General features: G+C 37.2%; 1 protein-coding gene across 12 annotated transcripts in view; it reads left to right on the top strand.

Moving 5' to 3' along the window:
• The window catches only part of LOC135219701 (axotactin-like), a 97041-nt gene that overhangs the window by 35134 nt on the left and 39550 nt on the right, over window positions 1-22357 (top strand). For 11 of the 12 annotated variants that reach the window (XM_064256684.1, XM_064256679.1, XM_064256681.1 and 8 more), the window contains 8 exons: window positions 539-715; window positions 1019-1190; window positions 2290-2408; window positions 3960-4066; window positions 4762-4965; window positions 9355-9463; window positions 17026-17229; window positions 17624-17772. In XM_064256684.1, the coding sequence (XP_064112754.1) occupies window positions 539-715; window positions 1019-1190; window positions 2290-2408; window positions 3960-4066; window positions 4762-4965; window positions 9355-9463; window positions 17026-17229; window positions 17624-17772 (1241 nt within the window). The remainder of the gene's footprint in view (window positions 1-538; window positions 716-1018; window positions 1191-2289; window positions 2409-3959; window positions 4067-4761; window positions 4966-9354; window positions 9464-17025; window positions 17230-17623; window positions 17773-22357) is intronic. The other variant, XM_064256678.1, reaches the window with a different exon arrangement.

Here is a 22357-nt window from a genome sequence, read left to right as displayed (position 1 = left end):
CATGTTTGAGTTCCCATAAAAATGTTTGGTTTTCCAAAAAGGTTGATAAGTAACTTTGATGCATATTTAAGCCTTTTTATATACATGCTTGAATTTTTTTAAAGCTAAATACGACACTCCGAAGTATGTTTTGAAAATCATGAAAATCAAAGTGGATCTCTGTTGGATGTTTGAGTTTTCATCAAGGCAAATAATAAAGTCTGAAGCATATTTTAGTCTCGTGAATATTAATGAATATTAATAAGTGACTTTGAAACATATGAGTATTCACAAAGATGAATAATATGGAACTGTATTGCAAAATACAAAGGCAGTGATGCGTATTTGAATTTTCATAGTGATGAAAAGAGTATTGATATGCATTGCATCTTAGTTCCAGTGAACAAATAAAGTAACAGATCCTTATTTGGATATTCTTGAATGGAAGTAATGTTGCTACTTCCCATCTTTTCGACAGTCTATAGGACGTATTTCTCTTACAACTTCCATATGTGTATAGAAGTATTACTCTAAAACCTTGTATGCTTGTTCTCAACAGGAGGATTGCAAGGAGGAAACTGGCACTCGGCCTCGGTCAAGGTAGACTCCAGCAACGGAGAGTTGACGATTAATGTAGACGACCAACAGGAATACTTTACCATTGGAGCTTTGGGCCTTAGACCGCACTATGGAGGGCGAACCTTGGGAGGATTTCAGTCTGTGCTCTGGGTTGGAGGCAAGTATTCCACATCACTTTCTAGGAAAATATCTGGGACACGAATTTAACATTCTTGACGACCCGAAAAAATGGATGACGTCATGCATTAACTTCAGAGGTTTGGTTTGATGTGCAATAGATCTACACACATACACAGACTCACAGTCACTGACTTAGCAAGCATCCTAACCACTGTAACACCAAGCATGCGCACACACACACTCACATATATATGGTATACATATGTTAAACTTCTACCAGCAAACATAAAATCTGCAAGTACCGTTGAATGTCGGTTTCATTTCCCATCCTACTTGGCAGGTGTATTCGATAATGAGGTGATCTCGGAGGAGATGACCTTCGGAATCGAGCCCTTCCACGGCTGCATTCAACACCTGAGCCTCAGCAGTGGTCCTACTTCGGAGGAAATGGTTGCGGTGAAGCCTTTGGTTGCCACGAGGCACACTGGAGTCAGAGAACATTGCGCCAACAAGTAAGAAGGAATACGATCATTTTGTTTTGATTGAATTTTGTCGTAGCACTTTTGAGGGAGTTTATAACTTAGCTGAGATTGAAATACGGGTATTGAATTCATGGTTTGTAGATTTTGAGATTCATTCAATCTAGAAGAAATGACGAATATTGAGGTCGTTGTCATGTGAACACAATTTACATACGAGCATTGATGGATGGTGTGTTATGTAAACGTAGCAGACAGAACTTTTGAATATTCCAAAGATACGAATGCAGGAGATATTTGTAATTTTGGTGAATGCAAAGTAAAACTGAAAATATTTCAGACTAGAGAGAGAGAGAGAGAGAGAGAGAGAGAGAGAGAGAGAGAGAGAGAGAGAGAGAGAGAGAGAGAGAGAGAGAGAAGAGAGAATACGTTTTTACAGTATCTACTTTTTCATTAATGTGAAAAAGGTAATAAGGTTGCGTTATTACTGTCCAATTGTTCGGTAAATTTATATTTGTTTTAATAGGCACTTTGAGAAATACTGAAGCAAAAACAATGTATCAGTGATGACATTCGGACAGAGTGATGTCTTGTTATGAAACCCAGACAGTATCCTAAGTCATGTTTAAAAGGCAATACACATTAACATTCTGATGACATATTAAACCTTCAATGGAAATATATTTAAATGGCTAATGTAGATTTACTGAACCAATATTCAGTAAACTTATCTCGCTGTCGAACTTCCCAGTTCCAGAGGTCCTTTATTCCTCATAACGTTGGCCTGTGGAACAGCCTCCCAGAGGAAGTTGTGCAACTGGAACTACATAAGTTCAAGCGAAGGCACTACTTTACTACCCTAATATTATTCTACTTTCATTTTAATTCATTTTTATCTATTTGTTAATTTATTAATTTATTTTTCTTTTTTATTACGTGGGATCTCTTCTTCCTATATTTCCCTTTACCTTCTCTTACTTCTTCCTAATGAACGCCATATTCTTTGGAAGCTTGAATTTCAAGCCCATGGCCACTGTGGGCTTGTTCCATATGAATTGGTTTCATCTTCTGAATATAATAATAACAATAATAATAAAACAAAATGAAACTGACCTCTTGCTTTCGTTTGCAGCTGCAATGACAGGTTCAGGAACTTGTGCTCGCGAAAATCCCACTGCGTGGAACATTTCGATCACAGCACCTGTGATTGCTTCAACAGCGGCCAGGACGGACCTAAATGCAAAAATCCAGGTGAGTGACAAACTGCTGAACTGTGATGGAGAAAATTGCTGAAAACTGCTGTAATTGTTAAGCAATTCAACCTGATGATAAAGACATTTATTGGTGAAACGTTAAACTCTTGTTAAGAGAACTTACAGAGTTTAATCACAACAAGCTGGCCCCAATTTCCCACAATCCCCCCCACCCAAAATAAAATGTGATTAGCAGTATGTCAGAATGGAAAGAGAAACCTGTAGTTTAAAACTAGTGTATGCCGGTGGAGATTTCGAGTTTGGTGATAGCTGATTATTATAATGATTAATATTAATGCCATTAAAACGTTAGACAAGATACTGTAGATATCTTAAACAAGTTAGATCTGTTTATAAAGTAATTGTGCTTGGAGGGGTCTCCGGGAGAAATATTTATGGCAACTAGTTAAGGCAGGGATTTAGAAAACACTGAGATGATTATCATGAAAGTGCTATTTGATTATAGGAAAGCAGTTCATTGAACTGCCATTTTCAAGAATGAAACTGTTATAAATAAAAGAATTGAGGCCACTATCATTAATGGAAAGTTACTATCAGTAAAATGGTAAAGACAGTGTCCGTTTTTGCCAAGTACAAACAACCACTCATACCAAAAGAGTGAGGACAGCTATAATAAAAGATGATGTTTCAAATAAATTGATTTTAGACACGAAAGAAGATTAAAATCATTTGCACAGAACTAAAACATAATTATAATTATAAGGTTAAAGTGTACTTTGATGTTGCTAAACTATTTTCCAACTGTGATAAGATAGTCACACTACGAAAAATCAAATAATTTTTCATTACCGTTAATTAGGCTGGGGGATAACAAAAGGGTCAAAATACCACTTTCAGGGAGAACAAATTCAGTTGTATATAATTCTTCTAAAGTAGTATGAAGTAGCTCATAATCTGAATGTCATTCCACACTTGGAAGACCAAACTGTATCGATAACTGAAATGAACAACTGCAAAGGTCAATGGGGCGGGCAATCCAATGCCCTATTCTAGCCCCAGCCGAAAGAAAACAAGAAACGAGAAAAAAGGGAAAAAGGTAGGTTAGAAGTCAGGACAACTCAAGCAGGAAGTTTGACCATTAATGGAAGGAAATAAAATGTGCAGATTCAGACTCGCCCAAAGAATGAGGTCTCTGTCATGAGGACAACTGTAAGGATAACAGAATAAATCTAGACCGGAAATGGACCTGGAATAAAGTTTAGGCCAAAAGCCGTACACTGGGACCTATGAGGTCATTCAGCTCTGAAAAGGAAATTGAGAGTAAAAAGGGTTGAAAGGGGTAACAGGGAAAACCTCGCGGTTGCAATATGAAACAATTGTTAGGAGAGAGTGGAAAGTAAGATGGAAGATAGAGAATATAAACTAAGGCACAGTAAAAAGAATGTGATGGCCTACAGTTAAGGGCCGAAGGGACGCTGCAAAGAATCTTAAGTAATACCTACAGTGCACCAAGTGAGGTGCACTGACCCCATACTGGGAATGAAGCGAGACTGATGTTTATCTTATTTTTTTTCTTATTCTTCGTCAGACATTCCAGTTCTCTCCCTGAACGGGGACGGGCACGTGGTCCACCGACTGTACGAATGGATGGACCGGGTGCATTCCTACACAAACCGCATCTCCGTTGCCTTCAAGGTCAGTTCATCCTCTCTAACCTGATGTCAAGAATGTCTGTGTGGTAACCGTTTGGTTTTATTTCACAAGCAATTGTCCACATTAGCTTCAAGCAAAAGGATCTTTGGGAAGTTCTCCCGTTGTGTCACTTTAACCTGTTCCTATGAAACTTGTGTTCACTGCGTCGTTGCAGCTTCTGAAATCTTGTCATGCTTCACTCAGTCAGTCCCTCAGTTCCTCTCTGCACTCAACTGTATCAATTCATCCATCTCTGTCACGTTGACTTAAGTCTTTATATTTATTTTTATACTGGTTTTATTTGACTCACAAATTAGGCAAAATAAACCAGTAAGGATGAACGACTCCCATAGGTAAGTGAAACTTTGACCAAAGCTGTATCTGTTCAACGTACAAATGATAAAAGCCGTAGAAAAACAATCAAAACGAGATAAAAAAAAAATGAAAATGATTGCAAATCCAGTCATTAGTCTTAGGAATGAAAACAAATTCTGATATTTTCACAAAACGGCGCACTGATACAAATTGGAATAATTAATCATTTTATTACTCAATAAAGCGAAATAAAGGTCTGCATATTCACGTTAGTCAATCAAGATAATGGAATCAACTTACTGTCGTTGTCAGACCAATTTACTCTAATGTAATTAATGGGTCAATCGATAAATCAGTGAAGCAACAACGTCCTCTCTCGCCAGACTCGCTTCGCGGACTCGATCCTCCTGTACGCGAGCGCGGAGCACCCGGAAAGGCAGTACATCGCAGCCTCACTCACCCAGAGCGGCACCATCTACGTCGAGGTCAACCTCGGAGCGGGAGCGGTCAGCGCCGAGATCGGCGAAGGCATGGACGCGGAAGTGTGGCACACGCTGAACATCATCCATCAACACGAAAAGATTGACGTAGGTTAACTTTTGACGTTTGTTTTGCACGAAGCTCGTCATGATTTTCCTTCTTGTCAAGGGGTGTCCGTCACTCCCTTCATTTCTCTTTCATCGGGTCTGAGCTGAAAGAGGGAATTATGTTGCACGTCCTCTTGACTTTCCTTTGCTCTTTTAAATGAATTCGTCTCTTTAACATTATTGTTTCTTTGTAAGATTTTCTAGTACGGGAAAATAGAAGGAAAAATAAGTCAAATGATATAGGAAACAGGAATGTCGAAGACTTGAGCATTTAGAGATCCATTACGTTTTGCTGAAGTTCTTTTTCGAGTCCGTTTATAGAAATCCTAAGTGCATCATACCAGAAGTGCGCATTTTACATACAAACACATGATGGGCAAATGCACAGACTCATATGATTACGAATATATATATATATATATATATATATATATATATATATATATATATATATATATATATATATATATTCCTTTACTTCATAGTTTAGGTTACTAATAGACACATTCAGGTAATGGAGTTCTTCCATATACCCCAGTATTTATACACGAGACAGCTGCGGTTTCGTCAACCTATAGGTATTGACATTACTAAGCGTATTAATACAAATATGTTGTTTTTGATTGAGCTGGCATTTTGCCAGCACGGCTCTTGGTCATAGAGCAGCCAGTAAATACAAATATGGACCCACGTGCGTTTTGTAATGTCATGAGGACAGAAAAGTAGTGTGGTTGCCAGAGACCTAGTTTAAAACTATGGGTAAGAGCCTGTGCTGACATAAGGCCAGCTTAATAAAAATAACGTTTCAAGTATTTACAAAAGACATAAAATGTTGACAAAAGAATTATTAGGTATCATAAATTGAAAATATATTATTATATATAATAATTACGCCACACTCGATGAAGACATAGCATCCCTGGGTGTCGAAAATTTATTCATTAACGTACCAGTGGATGAAACAATACAAATCATAATGGACAAAATGTACCGTTCCGAGAAACCACCATTACCGATGGCCGAAAAGATTATAAAAGAGATGCTAGAACCCCGCACAAAGGAAGCCCCATTCCTCTCACACAGGGGCGAAATATATGGGCAAAAGGACGGCATAGCAATGGGTTCCGCATTGGGGTACTTTTCGCAAACGCATACAAGGCGCACACAGAGGAGGTCACCTTTGAAGAAAAGCCAAAACCTCGAATCCACGGGAGATATATTTATGACATTTTCATCACAGCAAAGGGTGACAATAACAAAGATGAGCTGGTAAATAAAATTCGAGCAAACTCAGCTTTAGATTTCACTGTAGAAAAGTGTTAACAAACTGCTTCCTTTCTTGGACGGACTTGTGATATACTCCAAACTACAGACGCTGGGAGGTATTTAAATGCAAGAGGAGAATGCCCTGATGCAAATAAATGATCTGTAATAAATGCAGACATAAAATGCGCCATAACACACTGTTCAACGTGGAAGGTGACAAAGAGGAATCAACTGAGTTCAACGGCTTCTCACAAATAATGGCTACCCAGATGATATGATTCAGCAAGAGACTAGATTTCCATAACTCGATCCCTAGGGAAAAAGACAAGGAATTGTAATATACTACCAGATAACATACAACAAACACCATGAAGATGAAAAGAAAGCCACCCTTAGTATACTGCGAAGAGAAACCACCCCCGTAGCTCTATTTAATAAAATAACTAGAATTTACTGCAAGCTAAACCTTCCGGCCTCACTAATAAGGAAAAATAGTACAGCCCCATCGACGGAAAAAGAGGTTGAATCTTACATAGTACATATATAAGTTTGTCTGTGCTTACGAGCAATGTCAGTCCCCCAAAAATGCTATATCGGACACATAACTATTACACTGAAACGACGAATGCAGGCTCATAGGAATCAAAGTGCTATTCACCAGCACTCTGTAGACATCCACACTAAAAACCCATCCTTACAAGAACTACTTATGAGCACCAAAATCATACATAATTAATGCAACTACAATCGTTTATTGATAGCAGAAGCAGTTAAAATCGCCTTGCAACGCCCCAACCTTAACATCCAACGCGAGGCAGAAAGATCCTTAAGGCCCTCGTGCAGGAGACGCCCCTTCAACCACATGGAAGAAGATCGCGAACACGCGGACAGGAACACAATGAAATTGAAGAAATTAAACGTGTAATTAATATATATTTATTACTGGAAACAGGCTGGCGGCCCGGCACAGCCCAACCCTAACGCTATTCAAATACTAATATCTGCAAAAGTATTGAAGATAAAAGAAAAAAATATTCTTTCGGCAGATAAAACCTTATATCTTTTTATATTTCATCCCATATAAGGTTTATTTTTAGAGCGAAGCGAAGTCTTACTGGCAATGGGGTCATTTATGGCCTCCCGGCACTGCCCGGCCCTAACACTATTCAAATGCTCTCTCCAAAAGCATTGAAGATAAAACCTTACATCTTTAAATTTCATCCTATATAAGATTTATTTTTAGAACGAAGTGGAGTCTTAGTGGAAAAGGCTCATTTCTGGCCCTAACGCTGTTCAAATGCTAATATCTCCAAAACTACTGAAGATAAAAGACAAATTCTTTCTCGGCAGATAAAACCTTACATCTGTAAATTTTATGCCATGTAAGATTTATTTTTGAAATGTCATAAATTCACATTTAAATGGTGCTAACCCTTTGATGGTTTAACTTTAAGCTTCGCGAGTAATTAAATGCCTTTAGGGCGCACTACTGGTGTATATGTATATACAACTTATTTTCAACTTATACCTAATTCTTTTGTCAATATTTTATCACAGTCTTCAGTAAATAAGTAAAAATAGGTCTTTGGTGTACTACCTCTCCGTCCTCATGACGTTACAAAACGCATGCTGATCCATATTTGTATTAATACGCTTGATAACGTCAATACATATAGGTTGACGAAACTGCAACTGTCTCGTGTATAAATACTGGAGTAAATGGAAGAACCCCATTACCTGAATGTGTCTCTTAGTAACCTAAACAATGAAGTAAAGGAAATAATTGGAAAATATGAAGCAATATAAAAAAAGCTGGTTAACATCGACAAAGCCATTCTATTCAATGAATATATATATATATATATATATATATATATATATATATATATATATATATTATATATGTATATATATATGTATGTATAACTGAATCACGCAAGTTAGGAGCGTGATAAATCCATAAAATAAAGATATATGCCACGAAGGAAAATAAACGACGGAGTATCCGTGAGACCTTTTGACGTTTAAACGTCCTTTACTAAGCAGAAACTGACATACATGAAGAAAAAGACAATGCAAGAAGATTCGTATAACTGACAGATAGGGATTATAAAGAGATTAGTACCTAGAATCCGACACACCTGGAAGATGAGTAACCTTCCCAAACAAGCATAAACAATGGGTGTAATTAAAAGTTATGACAATCATCTCAGATACAAGGACAAGACAGTTAAAGGATTATAGGTGACAGCTATTCAGAACTTTGGTAAACAAAACCATATTCACAATATATATTCACAATACATGTTAGACATACATTACAACGAAGATAACTCTAAGGCAACTAATTTTTATCTAAGTCTGTAATTATATCTTTGAGGTCAGACTTAAATAAAAATTAGTTGCCTTAGAGTTATCTTCGTTGTAATGTATGTCTAACATGTATTGTGAATATGAATTGTGAATATGGTTTTGTTTACCAAAGTTCTGAATAGCTGTCACCTATAATCCTTTAACTGTCTTGTCCTTGTATCTGAGATGATTGTCATAACTTTTAATTACACCCATTGTTTATGCTTGTTTGGGAAGGTTACTCATCTTCCAGGTGTGTCGGATTCTAGGTACTAATCTCTTTATAATCCCTATCTGTCAGTCATACGAATCTTCTTGTATTGTCTTTTTCCTTGTGTATGTCAGTTTCTGCTTAGTAAAGGACGTTTAAACGTCGAAAGGTCTCGCAGATACTCCGTCGTTTATTTTCCTTCGTGGCATATATCATTTATTTTACATATATCATATATATACTATATATATATATATATATATAATATATAATAGATATATAATACTGAATTTTATTAATTTCCTAATAATATATTTTTTTACTCCTATAAAAAGAGACTTTTCCAAGAACAATTTGGTTAATGCTTAGTGGAATCACTAATTTTCTTTATGTTTGCGACCATAAACAACAGTGTATACTGACTGTCTTATCAGAATAACTAATTAATTTCGTGCTTTTGAGCATCATCGTTCTTTTTTTAACGAAACTACTGCAGTTTCTTCATATCATGTCATTTTTTAGTTATATTAATAGAAGTTTTTTGTCCACTTTTTCTGCAGCTCTACATTGACAGCAGACAATATACAACCTTAATTTTGCCAGGCGACATCCAATATTTCCACCTCGACCCCGATTTCTACGTAGGAAATGCGCCACATCTTTCTAGAGGTTAGCATCAACTCGTAGATTTGTGTCCATGTGAGAGAGAGAGAGAGAGAGAGAGAGAGAGAGAGAGAGAGAGAGAGAGAGAGAGAGAAGAAAAATATCTGAATGAATGTGGGAGCGAAGCTTACCTCGTCGGGGCCCTTCCATTTTCTTTTAATGATGAAATGATGGTATGTTATTTTTCTCTCGTCTTCCATGCGCCCCTGGTGTGACCCATTCCAGGCTTGACTGAAAACCAGATAGTCGATTCCACTCGTTAGTTCAGCAGAGCAAACTGGGCTTTCAAGATCTACAAACAGGCGTCAACATAAGGATATATATATATATATATATATATTAATATATATATATATATATATATATATATATATATATATATATTTTATCAAACAATAATAATAACATCATTCTGGATTTTGTTAACTAATCCTTGTAGCTCGAGAGAGAGAGAGACCTTACCTTACTTACCTTACAGACCTTACATCTTGTTCGGGTTGCCCCAGGTCCCTCAGTGTGAGGCACCTCTAATGTCTACCAGAGAGTTGCTAGTACATCTTCCGGTATATTTTGCATCTTCCAATCTTGGATGGTCTGGGATGCAGTTTAGATATTTGTCGAGCTTATTCTTAAACACATCTACGCTCACTCCTGATATATTCCTCAGATGAGCTGGCAGCGCATTGAATAGACGCTGCATTATCGATGCTGGTGCGTAGTGGATTAATGTCCTGTGTGCTTTCCTTATTTTTCCTGTTATAGTTTTGGGCATTATTAATCTACCTCTGCTTGCTCTTTCTGATATTTTTAGTTCCATGATATTTTCTGCTATTCCTTCTGTTTCCATGCCTGAATTATCATGTAGCGTTCTCTTCTCCTTTCTAGACTATATAATTTTAAGGATTGTAGTCTTTCCCAGTAGTCAAGGTCTTTAACTTCTTCTATTCTAGCTGTAAAGGACCTTTGTACACTCTCTATTTGTGCAATATCCATTTGATAGTGTGGGTACCATATCATATTGCAATATTCAAGTGGACTACGAACATATGTTTTATAAAGCATAATCATGTGTTCAGCTTTTCTTGTTTTGAAGTGCCGTAACAACATTCCCATTTTTGCTTTACATTTTGCCAACAGAATTGCTATTTGATCATTGCATAACATGTTCCTATTCATCATCACACCAAGGTCTTTAACTGCTTCCTTATTTGTGATTGTCTCATTATTAGGTCCCCTATATGCATATAGCTTTCTTTCTGTCTCCATAATTTATTGATTCAAATTTATCAGAGTTAAATACCATCCTATTTACCTCTGCCCAATCATATACTTTGTTAAGGTCTCTTTGTAGAGCGTTCCTATCTTCATCACAAGTAATTTCTCTACTTATTCTTGTGTCATCTGCGAAACTACTCACTACCGAATCCTTAACATTACTGTCTATGTCTTCAATCATAATAACAAACAGTATTGCAGCTAACACCGTACCTTGCGGCACACCGGATATTACCTTGGCTTCATCCGATTTCTCGTCGTTTGCAATAACTATCTGTTTGCCTGTTGTGTAAAAAATTCTTTTAACCATCATTCCTACTTTATCCACGAATTATTGTGTTTTCTAATTTTCTTCGCTAATATATTATGGTCTACTTTGTCAAAAGCTTTTTGCAAAGTCTAAATAAACCACATCTGTTTCATTTCCGCTTTTCATATTTTTGAATATGTTCTCACGGTGGACTAACAGTTGGGTTTTGTGTACTTTTTCCGGGTACGAAACCATGTTGTCCTTTATTAAACAAATTATTTTTTATTAAATGTTTCATAATATTTTTCTTCATTACCCTTTCGTACACTTTCATAATATGTGATGTTAGACTCACAGGCCTATAATTACTTGCCTCTAGTCTTGATCCACTTTTGAAAGTAGGGGTAATATATGCTAATTTGTGCTCATCATAAATCTTGGCTGTATCTACACTTTGTCTTAATAATATTGCAAGTGGCTTTGCGATAGAATGAACTACTTTCTTTAACAAAATAGCAGGCACTCCATCCGGCCCTGCAGCAGCTCCATTTTTAATTTCATTAATAGCCTGCACAATATCAGCTTCATTAATATCTATGTCAGCTAAATATTCACTATTTTCATCCCTTACTTCTATATCATTATCTTCATTATCTATTTCTAGGGGTGAATTCTCTCTTATATCGTTCTGCCAATATGTTGCAAATTTCCTTTTTTTCATTCGTTAATCTCCCTTCAATTCTTAGAGGGCCTATTTCTATTCTTCTTTTATTCATCTTCTTCGCATATGAGTATAATAGTTTGGGATTTTGCTTGATATTTAATAGGGTTTTTTCTTCCAAGTCCCGTTTTTCATTTTCTTTTGATTGTATAATCTTTTGTTCTGCATTTTCTATCTTACTTTTTAGTTCTATAACTTTCCATGCATTTTTTTCTATTGCAAGACCTTTTTTCCACTTTCTGATTTTCTGGAACAAGATCCTTCTGTCTCTTGGTATGCATGACTGATGTTTACTTTTCTTCTTCGGTATATATTTCTCCACTATTTTCTCTAATATTTTATATAATATCTCCGTATTTACCTTTATGTCGTCACTTACGAAAATGTTATCCCAATCTTTGTTTAATTCTTCATTTATTTCTGACCATTTTATATTTTTACTGTAGAAGTTGTATTTTCCATATCCTTCCCACTTTTTCATTTCTTGCTTATCTCTGTTTTCACTTGCTTTGGAAGGTGGACTGTTAATTCTATGACATTATGGTCTGAAATACTCGCATTATAAACTATTATTTCTTTAACATAATCATCTCGTTCACGAATACTAGGTCTAAAGTATTTTCCTTCTTCTTGTTGGCAGGTGATTTATTTGTTGAATGTTGTATTCTAGTAGCATATCTAATAGCTTTTCGAATTGCCTCTTATCTTCTGCACTACTATTACTCTCTTTTTTATATGTATAAGTACATCCACAATCTCCTATTCGTTCTTTCCAGTCTACGAAAGGAAAGTTTGAAGTCTCCAGATAGGAGAATAGTCCAGTCCTTGTGATTTCTACATATATCATCCAATTTTTCTATTATTAAGTCAAACTCTTTAGTATTAGGAGGTCTATATATTACTATGTTCATTAATTTTTCAGATTCAAATTCTACCGCTATTAGTTCACATTCTGAGTTACTATATTTCTCATATATTTTTCCTTGTTTTTTGTCTTTCCCTTATATTGCGGTTCCCCCTTGATTCCTATTTTTTCTATCTGATCTATAAGTTTGGAACCCTTTTATTTGATCATCATTCCCAGTCTCTTGGGAATACCAGGTTTCACTTATATTCATTATATCTATTTTCTTTTCAATTTGGTTAGTTCTTCTAAGTACTCTATTTTTCTTTTTGAGTTACTCGTAACTAAACCCTGCGCATTCATCACTATGATGGTTTGCGTGTTTTTCTCCTTCATTTAATATTGGTAATAATAAGGATTTTCCCATGTCCCTCTTTCCTGTTCCTGGTATGTTGTTCTTTTTTTCATTTCCAGAAATAAATTCTGTCATTAAAAAATCCAACTTTTCCATAATATTTGTTCTTCCTTCATCATAATTATTCATTTGTGTCTGAATCTGCAATTTTCTCCATATCTGCAATATCCTCTTGCATAATAAAAACAGTTATTATCTCTTGAGTAGAATCTTGGAGCTGATGCATTGAAATTTGTGCTGAAACTCTGCATATCTCGTTGATGGCTTGCTTTTTTCTTTTACCTGATATTCTTCATTCCTCTCTTTATTTGTTTCTTCCTTATTTTGGATTTTATTACTTGATTGGTTATTTATTTGATTATTTTTCAAGGCTACAGGGTGCATATATTTACATTTTTTGTGAACGAATTACATCCTTTTCCTTCTTTTAGGTTTTTGCATATTTTTGGTGATGTAGATCTCTGCAATCATCCTCATAGCCATCTAGGTATGGCACATTTACCATATATTTCTAGTTGTGACATACCTTAGGATGTTTGTAGTAACATTTTTCTCCAAATCTGCAATTCCCTCTTTCAAAAGGTTGCAGACTTTGTCTTTTTTGTATATTTTTTCCTCTTTCCGTCATTGTGTAGATTCTGGGTAAGCCTCTTCGGCATTTTCTTTTGTGTTGTCATATCGTAATTTATTTCTTCGTAGGTATGCTGCTTTATAGCCTCATATGTAGTATCAATGAGTATCTCTGCATCCATACTTTTATCTTGTTTCTTTGGTTTTCCTTATCTTTTTCTGTCATTTTCAGTTTTGTTTCTTCTCTTACGTTTTCCTCTTCTTCTTCTTTTCTCTTCTCTCCTCTTCCTCTTCTTCTTCTTCTTCCTTCATCCTCAAACTATTGTACATTCAATCTTGATTTAATAACATTGTCCCTATCCATGGAGTAGAACCATGTTGAGTCAAAAGAATTCTTGTGTCTTTTCCTCATATCTTGCATTACCTCGCACACTGTGGATGGGTCGGAATGTTGCATGCAGCACATTTTCTGATTAGGTTTTTGTGGATTAAACTATGCTATACCACACCTTACACAGTTTACATGCTTTTGGCATTCCTTTCCTAATGCATCAAATTAGGATATTCACAAGGTTCACCTTATTCATTTTCTTTGTCGGAATATGTTGGTTTATGTATATTTTCTTTATGAGTCTCTTGACCACTTGGATTTTATTTGGAACTTCTTCAATTATTTTCAAGATGTTTTCATTTGATTTGTTCCAGTTTGAAGGATTGTATCCTTCTAATATATCTATGAATGCTTTTGTATCTTTTTGGTTAGGACTGTTGCTGATTTCATAGATCAGAAATGCCAGTTCCCTTCCTGCTACCTCATCGTATTGCGAATCTGCCAAGCAAGCTAAATCTCGCCATTTTTTTTCCGCAGTTGGCTGCCTCTTGTTCTGATTTACCGTATTCACTTGTAAACTACTTAGAAGACGGCTTTATCCTACTATTTTCACACTAATCTTATCACCGATAGTTCACGAACACTTCTAGATATTTCTCAAATTCTAGACGTTTGTTAAACTTGTGATATCTGTTGATTAATCTGACTTCGCGCAGGAACGTCTCACCAAGCAAGATGAGAGAGAGAGAGAGAGAGAGAGAGAGAGAGAGAGGGGGTTACAAAGATTAGGATGTCTCAAAGACTTGTTAGTCCATCCTAGGAGACATCTAGTGCTCACTTATCTCTAAGAGCAGGTTTTACTGTCCCTAATGATTTTGTCAAGCTTTCTTTTAAACTCTTCCACACTGTTGCTGTTTACAACTTCTGGCGGCAGTTTATTCCATGTGTCGTGTATGTAAAGAGGTTCCCACTATGAGATGTGTTGTATCTCTTCAGTTCTAGTTTACATCCATTATTTCTTGTCTGGTTTTCGTTAAACATAAAAAGGTTACTGTTTACTTTTATTATGCCTTTCAGTATGATGAATGCTCTATTAGTTGTCCTTGGAATCGTCGTGTTTCTAAGCCATACATGTTCAGGCTCTCTAGTCGTCTTTGTTAACCTGTTTGCCTGATGGATGGAATTAACTTTGTGGCTCTTGCTTGTACCCCTTCTAATCTAAATATGTCCTTTCTTAGTGTTGGTGACCAAAACTACTGCATATTCAAGGTGAGGTCTAACTAATGATGTGTAGAGCTGCAGCACCGTATCCTTGTTCCTGTATTTGAACTGCCTCTTTATGCATCCCACTAGTTTCTGTGCCTTTCTTCAGCTTTTATGCACCGTTTTGGGGATTTTAATTCCTTGGTAATAATAACTCAAGGTCCTCTTCTTTTCTACACTATTTATGTCATTCCCAAGCAGCACTTTACACTTATCCAAGTTAAAAGGCATTTACCATCTTTTTGACCACTCTCCTATTTTCTTTTGATAATTTCATAAACTTTATACTGTCTCTGGGTCTGCTACATTTAAACCTAGTTTGATGTCGTCTGCAAATTTGGCTTTCCTGCTAGTTAATCGTACATCAGTGTCATTAATATAGATAAACAGCAAGAGCGGGCCAAGGACAGAACCCAGAGGAACTCCGCTTGTCACATTTGTCCTTTCTGATTCTTCACCGTTTATTACGGCTCTGTTTTCTATTAGTTAGCCAATTCCTAAAGCTCTAAATTTTGTCATTAGTTTCTTGTGTAGAACTTTGTCAAAGGACTTTTGGAGAGCTAAGTAGAGTATATATCTAGTGCTCTGCTACTGTCGTAAATACCAAGCATGTTATGGAAAAACACTAAGAAGTTTGATAGGGAGGATCTGTTTTGTCTGAAGCCGTGTTGACTGTTTAACAACAGGCTGTTTCTATCAATTTGATCGACAATTTGATCTGCAATTATGGACTCAAACATCTTACAAGGGACCGACGTTAGACAGATTGGTCTGTAATTTCCTGGCTCTTCTCTTGGACCTTTTTTGCCATCTGGGGGCACAATACCTAGTTTCCATCCTTTAGGTGCCTTTCGTTGTTCTGCCGAGTTTATATAAGCAAGGAACTTCTCTTAAACTCTTTAATTTCTCTTGGATGAATACCCTCCCGACCGAGAGATTTTGTTTTTAACGCCTTCTTCTGTAAATATTATGCTGTCAAGTCAAGTGTCTGCCTCTTCATAGTTAATAGCTGGTTCAGGGATTGAAGTAGTGTCTTTAATTGTGAAAACAGTAGTAAAAAACTTATTCAATAATTCTGCTTTTTCCAAATCTGAGTTCACCAGGCTTCCTCCATTGTCTCTTAGGGGACCTATGCTATTTTTTATTGGCTTCCTACTATTAACACGAGCAAAGAATTCTTCCTTACAAACTGATGCAACTCTCTTATCCTTATTTATCTTTGCATTTCTTACTAATTTATCCACCATTCTACAGAGTTCTTTATGCCTGCTTGCTTCTTCTGGTGTTGGGTGTGGATAAATTGATTTGTGTAATCTGTCTCTTTCTCTTATTTTACACTATTGGACTAAGGTGGTCCTTGGCATATAACATAACTCCCCCACCTTTTTTATCAGGTCTATCTTTTTTGAACAATTTATATCCTGGTATTTGGTACTCTCCTTTGAAGTCTCTTGTTGCCTCTTGTACCCATGTTTCTGTGATATCTATTACGTGTAACTCTTCCCTTGCTATCAGTGCTTTGAAGAGATCCACTCTGTTCAGAATAGACTGTGAATTGAACTGTGCCACTCTGAAGGACTTTAATATCTTCTCTTTTGTCCGCGATGGCTTTATTTGTTTCCCTTATTTTCACTGTTTCCTGCAGTGCTATTACTAATCAAATTCTGGGAACTTTCCGACTTCTTCTCTTGAGAAAGCACCACAATCAAGTAACAACCTAATGAGACTTTTTTTTTTTTTAAATCAAGCAATAGCAATATCAGTATGGATTTGGTTAAATCCTTATATCGAGTCTGAGTAATCGAAAGAAACAAGAGTTACGCAGAGCAATATTCTGTGTGGTCTCCTTCGTTATGGAATTCTTTTTATTAGTTACCTTTAAAAAACTTTGCTCCTCAGCTTGCGGCTTGCCCTTGGACACTGGTCGTTCAGACTCAGGCAGCAACGGCGGGAGCGGCCTATCCTGTGGCAGCAATAGTGGCTACCGATATCACTATGACAAGAACACAGGGTCGTGTCTCCCTTTCAATTACACAGGATGCGGCGGTAATGCCAACATGTTCGACAATGAACGGTCATGCTTAGAGACGTGTTACACGCCAGGTACTTTTGTATTAGTTCATTAAAGACTTTTACTTGAATGCGAATGACTTTTTCGTGAGTTAACGTATTCATAACATAATTTTTTTATATTTAAATTTTTTTTTTTTGTAATTGGGAGCCCCTATAAGTCTGTTTTTAGAAAAATAAATAAATAAATAAATAATAGAATACAAATAAAAGAAAAAACAGTTTAATTTTTTATGCCTATTTACACTTTTACCGTAAAACTTTGGAATTTTCTTCCTTCTAATGGTCTTATCTTCCTTTAAAAGGCTTCCTCGCATTTCAACATCAATATCTTTCCTATTTTGTCCAGGCCTGGGCCAGTAAAGGGCATTAGGTTACCCATCCCATTTTGGTCTTGTTTTAAAATTTTGTTTATCTGCTATTCTAGGCCTGCGTTCATTCAATGCCTTCATGGGCTGCATGCAGAACGTTTTCTTCAACGACATAAGCATCCTGCAGTCACTGAAGGAAAAGAACAGAACCACAAGATACGTCGGATCGACGGAAGAGCCCTCTCTTGGGACCTCTTGTAATGATGTAAGTGTCATGTAGGTGGATGTTGGTGCTAGACTGAGATAATACTTTACCTATTAAATGGTGCGTGACTTAGTGAAATAGTATGACAGCGGTTAGCTGGTGTGTGACTCATGGAATAACATCACCCAAACTAAAAGCTCTGTGACCTAATATAGTTGGGTCATCTATAGCAGTTCTGTGACCATGGAGAGTGAAAGTTCATTTCTCACTGATTTTATCATCTATGAAGGTTAAAGAAAAAAAAAATTTACTGGGGTGCCCCTCACAAAAATGTGGGGAAATTTTGTGAGAGCCCTATATCCAAAATAGCTGGTGTCAGCCAAGCTGGAATTAACTTTTTAATGGTTTGACACATAGTGCTGCTTAACACATGGTTTCCCTGACTAATTGGGTAGAAAAATTCATAAATGACGTAGATTTACTGATCTGACCTATTTTTGACTTTCAAATTCAAGATGACCACTAATAGTTGGCTCCTTAAATGTCGATTTTTCAAAATTGTCATTGAGCCTTAACATCGGGCTCATATTAAAGCTCTGCTCAAGGAGAGTAAAATTACAAGTAAAATACAGATGTCATCTCAAAGGTCAAAACGATCAAGGTTTGTGGTCGAAGGGAAACAAACTTTGCGGTGTTTTCCATTAGTTAACTGAACTATATTGACCAATTGGTCCCATCATTTCATTATGAACCGGAAAATCATTTAACACTTCTCAATGGTATAAAATAACGCTAAAGTTGTCTTCTGCAGTTTTTCAACGAATTATGGCCAGCCCCACATCCAAGTGATGTGAGAACACGCACGCTATAATGTTTATGTTTACACAAACTCGTGTCACTGGAAAATTCGTTGCTGTACTGAGATGCTTTGTTAGAGCTAAGTTCTTATACTCAGCATTATTCATTAGTTCAAAGGGAATTTTATCATTATTAATGTATGACAGTTAAGAGATAATGTTATGTTCTGATGTTATCATTGATAATTAGTGTCAGCTAAGTTAGGTATTTTATTGTTAGCTAGCTAACTTTAGCATTAGCTCGCTCTCAACTTATGTCGACTGACATAATCTATCTGCTTGTCATGGAAAAAAGCAAACATAACAACTTAGCTCTGGAATGGCAGACACTCTGGTTACAGTAAGAGTAGTACTGGAGGGGTCTGTACACCAAGCACTACGAGGGAAACAATACATCCATGGCGTGCACTGCCTCCTGCTCTGGAGAGTTTCTCATCCATAAACGACTAACGACTAGCAAAGATTCTTGAGCATGAAGAGCTTCCGGAGGACATCAAGTAGAATCTCAAGACCCTGTGCAATGGACTCACAGATACTCAGGGGGCTCTACAGAATGCTTACAAGGATCTTGAGGAGGATGGTGATATAAAGGAGCTGAGCAACAAAGTTTATGAGAAACCTGGTGCAGACATGGACTTTTGGGTCTCATTCCTGGAGATGACCAACCCACTTGTACAATGTCATTTAATAAGAAATGGTGCAGAGTACCTACAGTCAACACACAATATGCTGTCTGGACTGATGGCATATGACAGCCATGATTATGGAAGGTGGTTGCCACATTATTGGGCAATGCTCTCTTCGTTGTCAGATGAGAAAACATGGCATTCTTCAACATTCACTTCACCTAGTCAGTGACAGAGCTACCTTACTCCTGTCAGCCACTCAACCTTTGGATAGAAACAATTATGAATCTGAACTTGAAGCTAAAACAAGGATGGATTCTACAAAATGAGAAGTGACTGTTCTCAACAACAAGAAATGCAAACAACGTTGCAGGGGTGAAGTCTACTGTGAAGCAGAGCCTCAAGTACCAGCATCGCCTTAGGAAGCATGTTGAATGCCAGCCTGCAAGGATGAAGAAGGTTGAGCAGGCAATTCAAGACCTGTTGGCATGCATGAAGGATTTTGAAGCTGAGCCCTTTTACATCTCTTCGCCTACACTCAGGTCGCTACATTCTAGCCTGGTTGCCTCACCAGACTAAAGACTGCAATTCCAGATGTTCACAAAGAGAAAGCCTCTCACTGCAACCATTCACAGGAATAAGAGGCAAAATTTCCCTGGAGAAATTATCTGTACACCATCTGGTGCTCATATGAAGTTGACCAAATGGAGAGATCAGGGTTGGCAGCCCTAGTGGGCCTTGCAGAGGGATCAGGAATGGTCCAACTTGAGTCAGCACTTGAGAGGAGAGTGACTGAGGAATGCCTTTCACTCTGCAGTGTTGATGGGTCAATGCACAAGACTGTGAGCAGCAAGTTGTTAGAACTCTTGCAGCTAGGCCCAGCGAGTGAAAAACCAAGAGACCATGTTAGCCTCGTGGAAATAGGCTGATCTGGCGGCTTGCCACCCCACTCCAGAGGGCTGAGTCTTGGAAGTGGGATGGTTCAGAGTACCTCTGGGGTGACTACTAGGATAAAATCTGTGGTAAGTTCTTCTCACACCATGCCAATGCATACCTCATCATCCTTGTCAATGACATATATGACCTTCCCTTCAGCATCAAGGATGATGAGCACGATCACTGGGCTGAAAATCATCCAAAAGGTCCAAATGTTTTCCCTAAGCCCAAGGCAGGTTCCCAGGTGTCACCAAGTTCAATTAATTCATGGCCAATTCTGGAAAGATCTGACTACAGAAACTTGTAAAGGAATAGTTGACAAGACAAGTGGGTCAGGTGCTGGGTGACTTCATATACTGCGAGGGAGAAATGTCAACTAACGTGAGCACTGCCGTAACTAATGGGGAATATGTCTTCAGACATCCAGAAGTAGATACAATGCTGCTCTATGCCTCTGCAAAGGTGTGCCAGTAAGCACACTGGACCTGTTTTACTAGAATATGAGGACACAGATCTGTAGTCCAAGCAGCTTATGTCTCGCAACAAGTCAGTCAGAGGTGATCTGATGATTAAACGCACGTATATATTAATCAACTGCCGTGCCAAACCCGAAGAAGAGGTTGCAGATATCATCATACCTCTCCATGTAATCACTGGCAGTGACCACATAGGAAGAAGAAGGTGGTGGAGAAGGTGAAGATCAATTCTGAGGCAAGAGAGCTCCTGGGACGAGTGGGTGTAAGTCTGGAATTAAAACATGAAGTCAGAGCAGATATGAAGGCATTTGTCCTCTCCATTGTTTATGATGAGAGTGCAGATATGAGCTGTGGGCAGGCCAGAGCTTTTAAATGGCACAAACTGAAGAATCAGAGCACAATCCATCTCCCACCTGATGACTCTTTGATACTTTACATAGAAAGGACAAAATACCTTACATATTGCCAGCTCAATTAAAACCTGCAAGAGCATCCTCCCATTAGTCACGGCTGGGAACTAGTGAATGGAAAGTGTTGACAAGTGTGTCACACCCTGCTCCCCTTGCCACAGCAGATGAGAATAGCAGTAACGATGAGAGGAATAAGTGTGGAGATTCAACAGATTCCAATGGAGATTCTTTTTTGTTAATATTAAAAAAATTTAATGGAAAGAACACCAAAATAAAGAATCTTCTCTGTCTTCCTGCTTCCATCGGTTCCATCCCAGACATATCTCTGTGAAAGTTGTAATTTTACTGTTTTATATTTGAACTTAGTATGAGCAAAACTCTCATTTGAGCCCAATATTAAGACTCTATGACGATTTAGCAAAATTGACATTTAAAAGCCAACAATTGGCGGCTATCTTGAATTGGAAGGTAAAAAATAGGTCAGATCAATAAATCTACATCATTTACGAATTTCGTAACCCAAATAGTCTCAGAAACCCTGTATTATGCAACAACTGTGGACCAAAAAATTAAAAAGTTAATTTCCAGCTTGGTTGACGTAGCCATTTTGGATATAGGACTCACAAAATTTCCCCACATTTTTTTAGGGTTACCCCGGCTAATTCTTTTCTTAAACCTTCATAGATGACAAAATCCAGTGAGAAATGAACCTTCGCTCTCCACGGTCACGGAACTGCTATAAATGACCCAACTGATAGGTATTTACGTGTGCTTAGATGCTGACTTAATTTGCTTGATTAAGAATTACGAAAACAGCGAGAGAAAACAGGTGATTACATAAGAATTGAGAGATTTGAGAGAACGGTACCTTTGTAACTATGCAACAAGTAAGAATCGCCCTAGGAAAGGAAATTACTAATAGAACAGGATGGAATATAAAGTTTAGTTCAGAGGTCAAGCTCTGGAACCGATGAGATCATTCAGCGCTTAAAGGACAATTGAGAGTAAAAATGTTTTAAATGTGTAAGAAGAGGAATAACTCGCAGTTGCATGATGAATCAGGGTGGCGGGGGTGGTGGACGAAAATTGGTTGTTCATTTAATGATGAAAGTAGTTATTGTTATTATTATTATTATTATTGTTAGCTCAGGGAGTAAGCCTACAAACTTTGTTGTAGTTGTTCTTGTTGGGGGGAGTTAGGAAAGGCCTATGGAAGAGCCTAAAAAAAGTCTAAAATGGTGTTTCACGTTGCGTTAACGATACAGGAATTCTATGATAGGATATTTATGATTTATTGATTTGAATGAAAATGTAAAAAAAATGAATAATGTGCATGTTCA

This window comes from Macrobrachium nipponense, chromosome 1 (genome assembly GCF_015104395.2).
Source record: "Macrobrachium nipponense isolate FS-2020 chromosome 1, ASM1510439v2, whole genome shotgun sequence".
NCBI classification, from domain to species: Eukaryota; Metazoa; Arthropoda; class Malacostraca; order Decapoda; family Palaemonidae; genus Macrobrachium; species Macrobrachium nipponense.
This window is presented reverse-complemented; position numbering and strand designations above follow the sequence as displayed.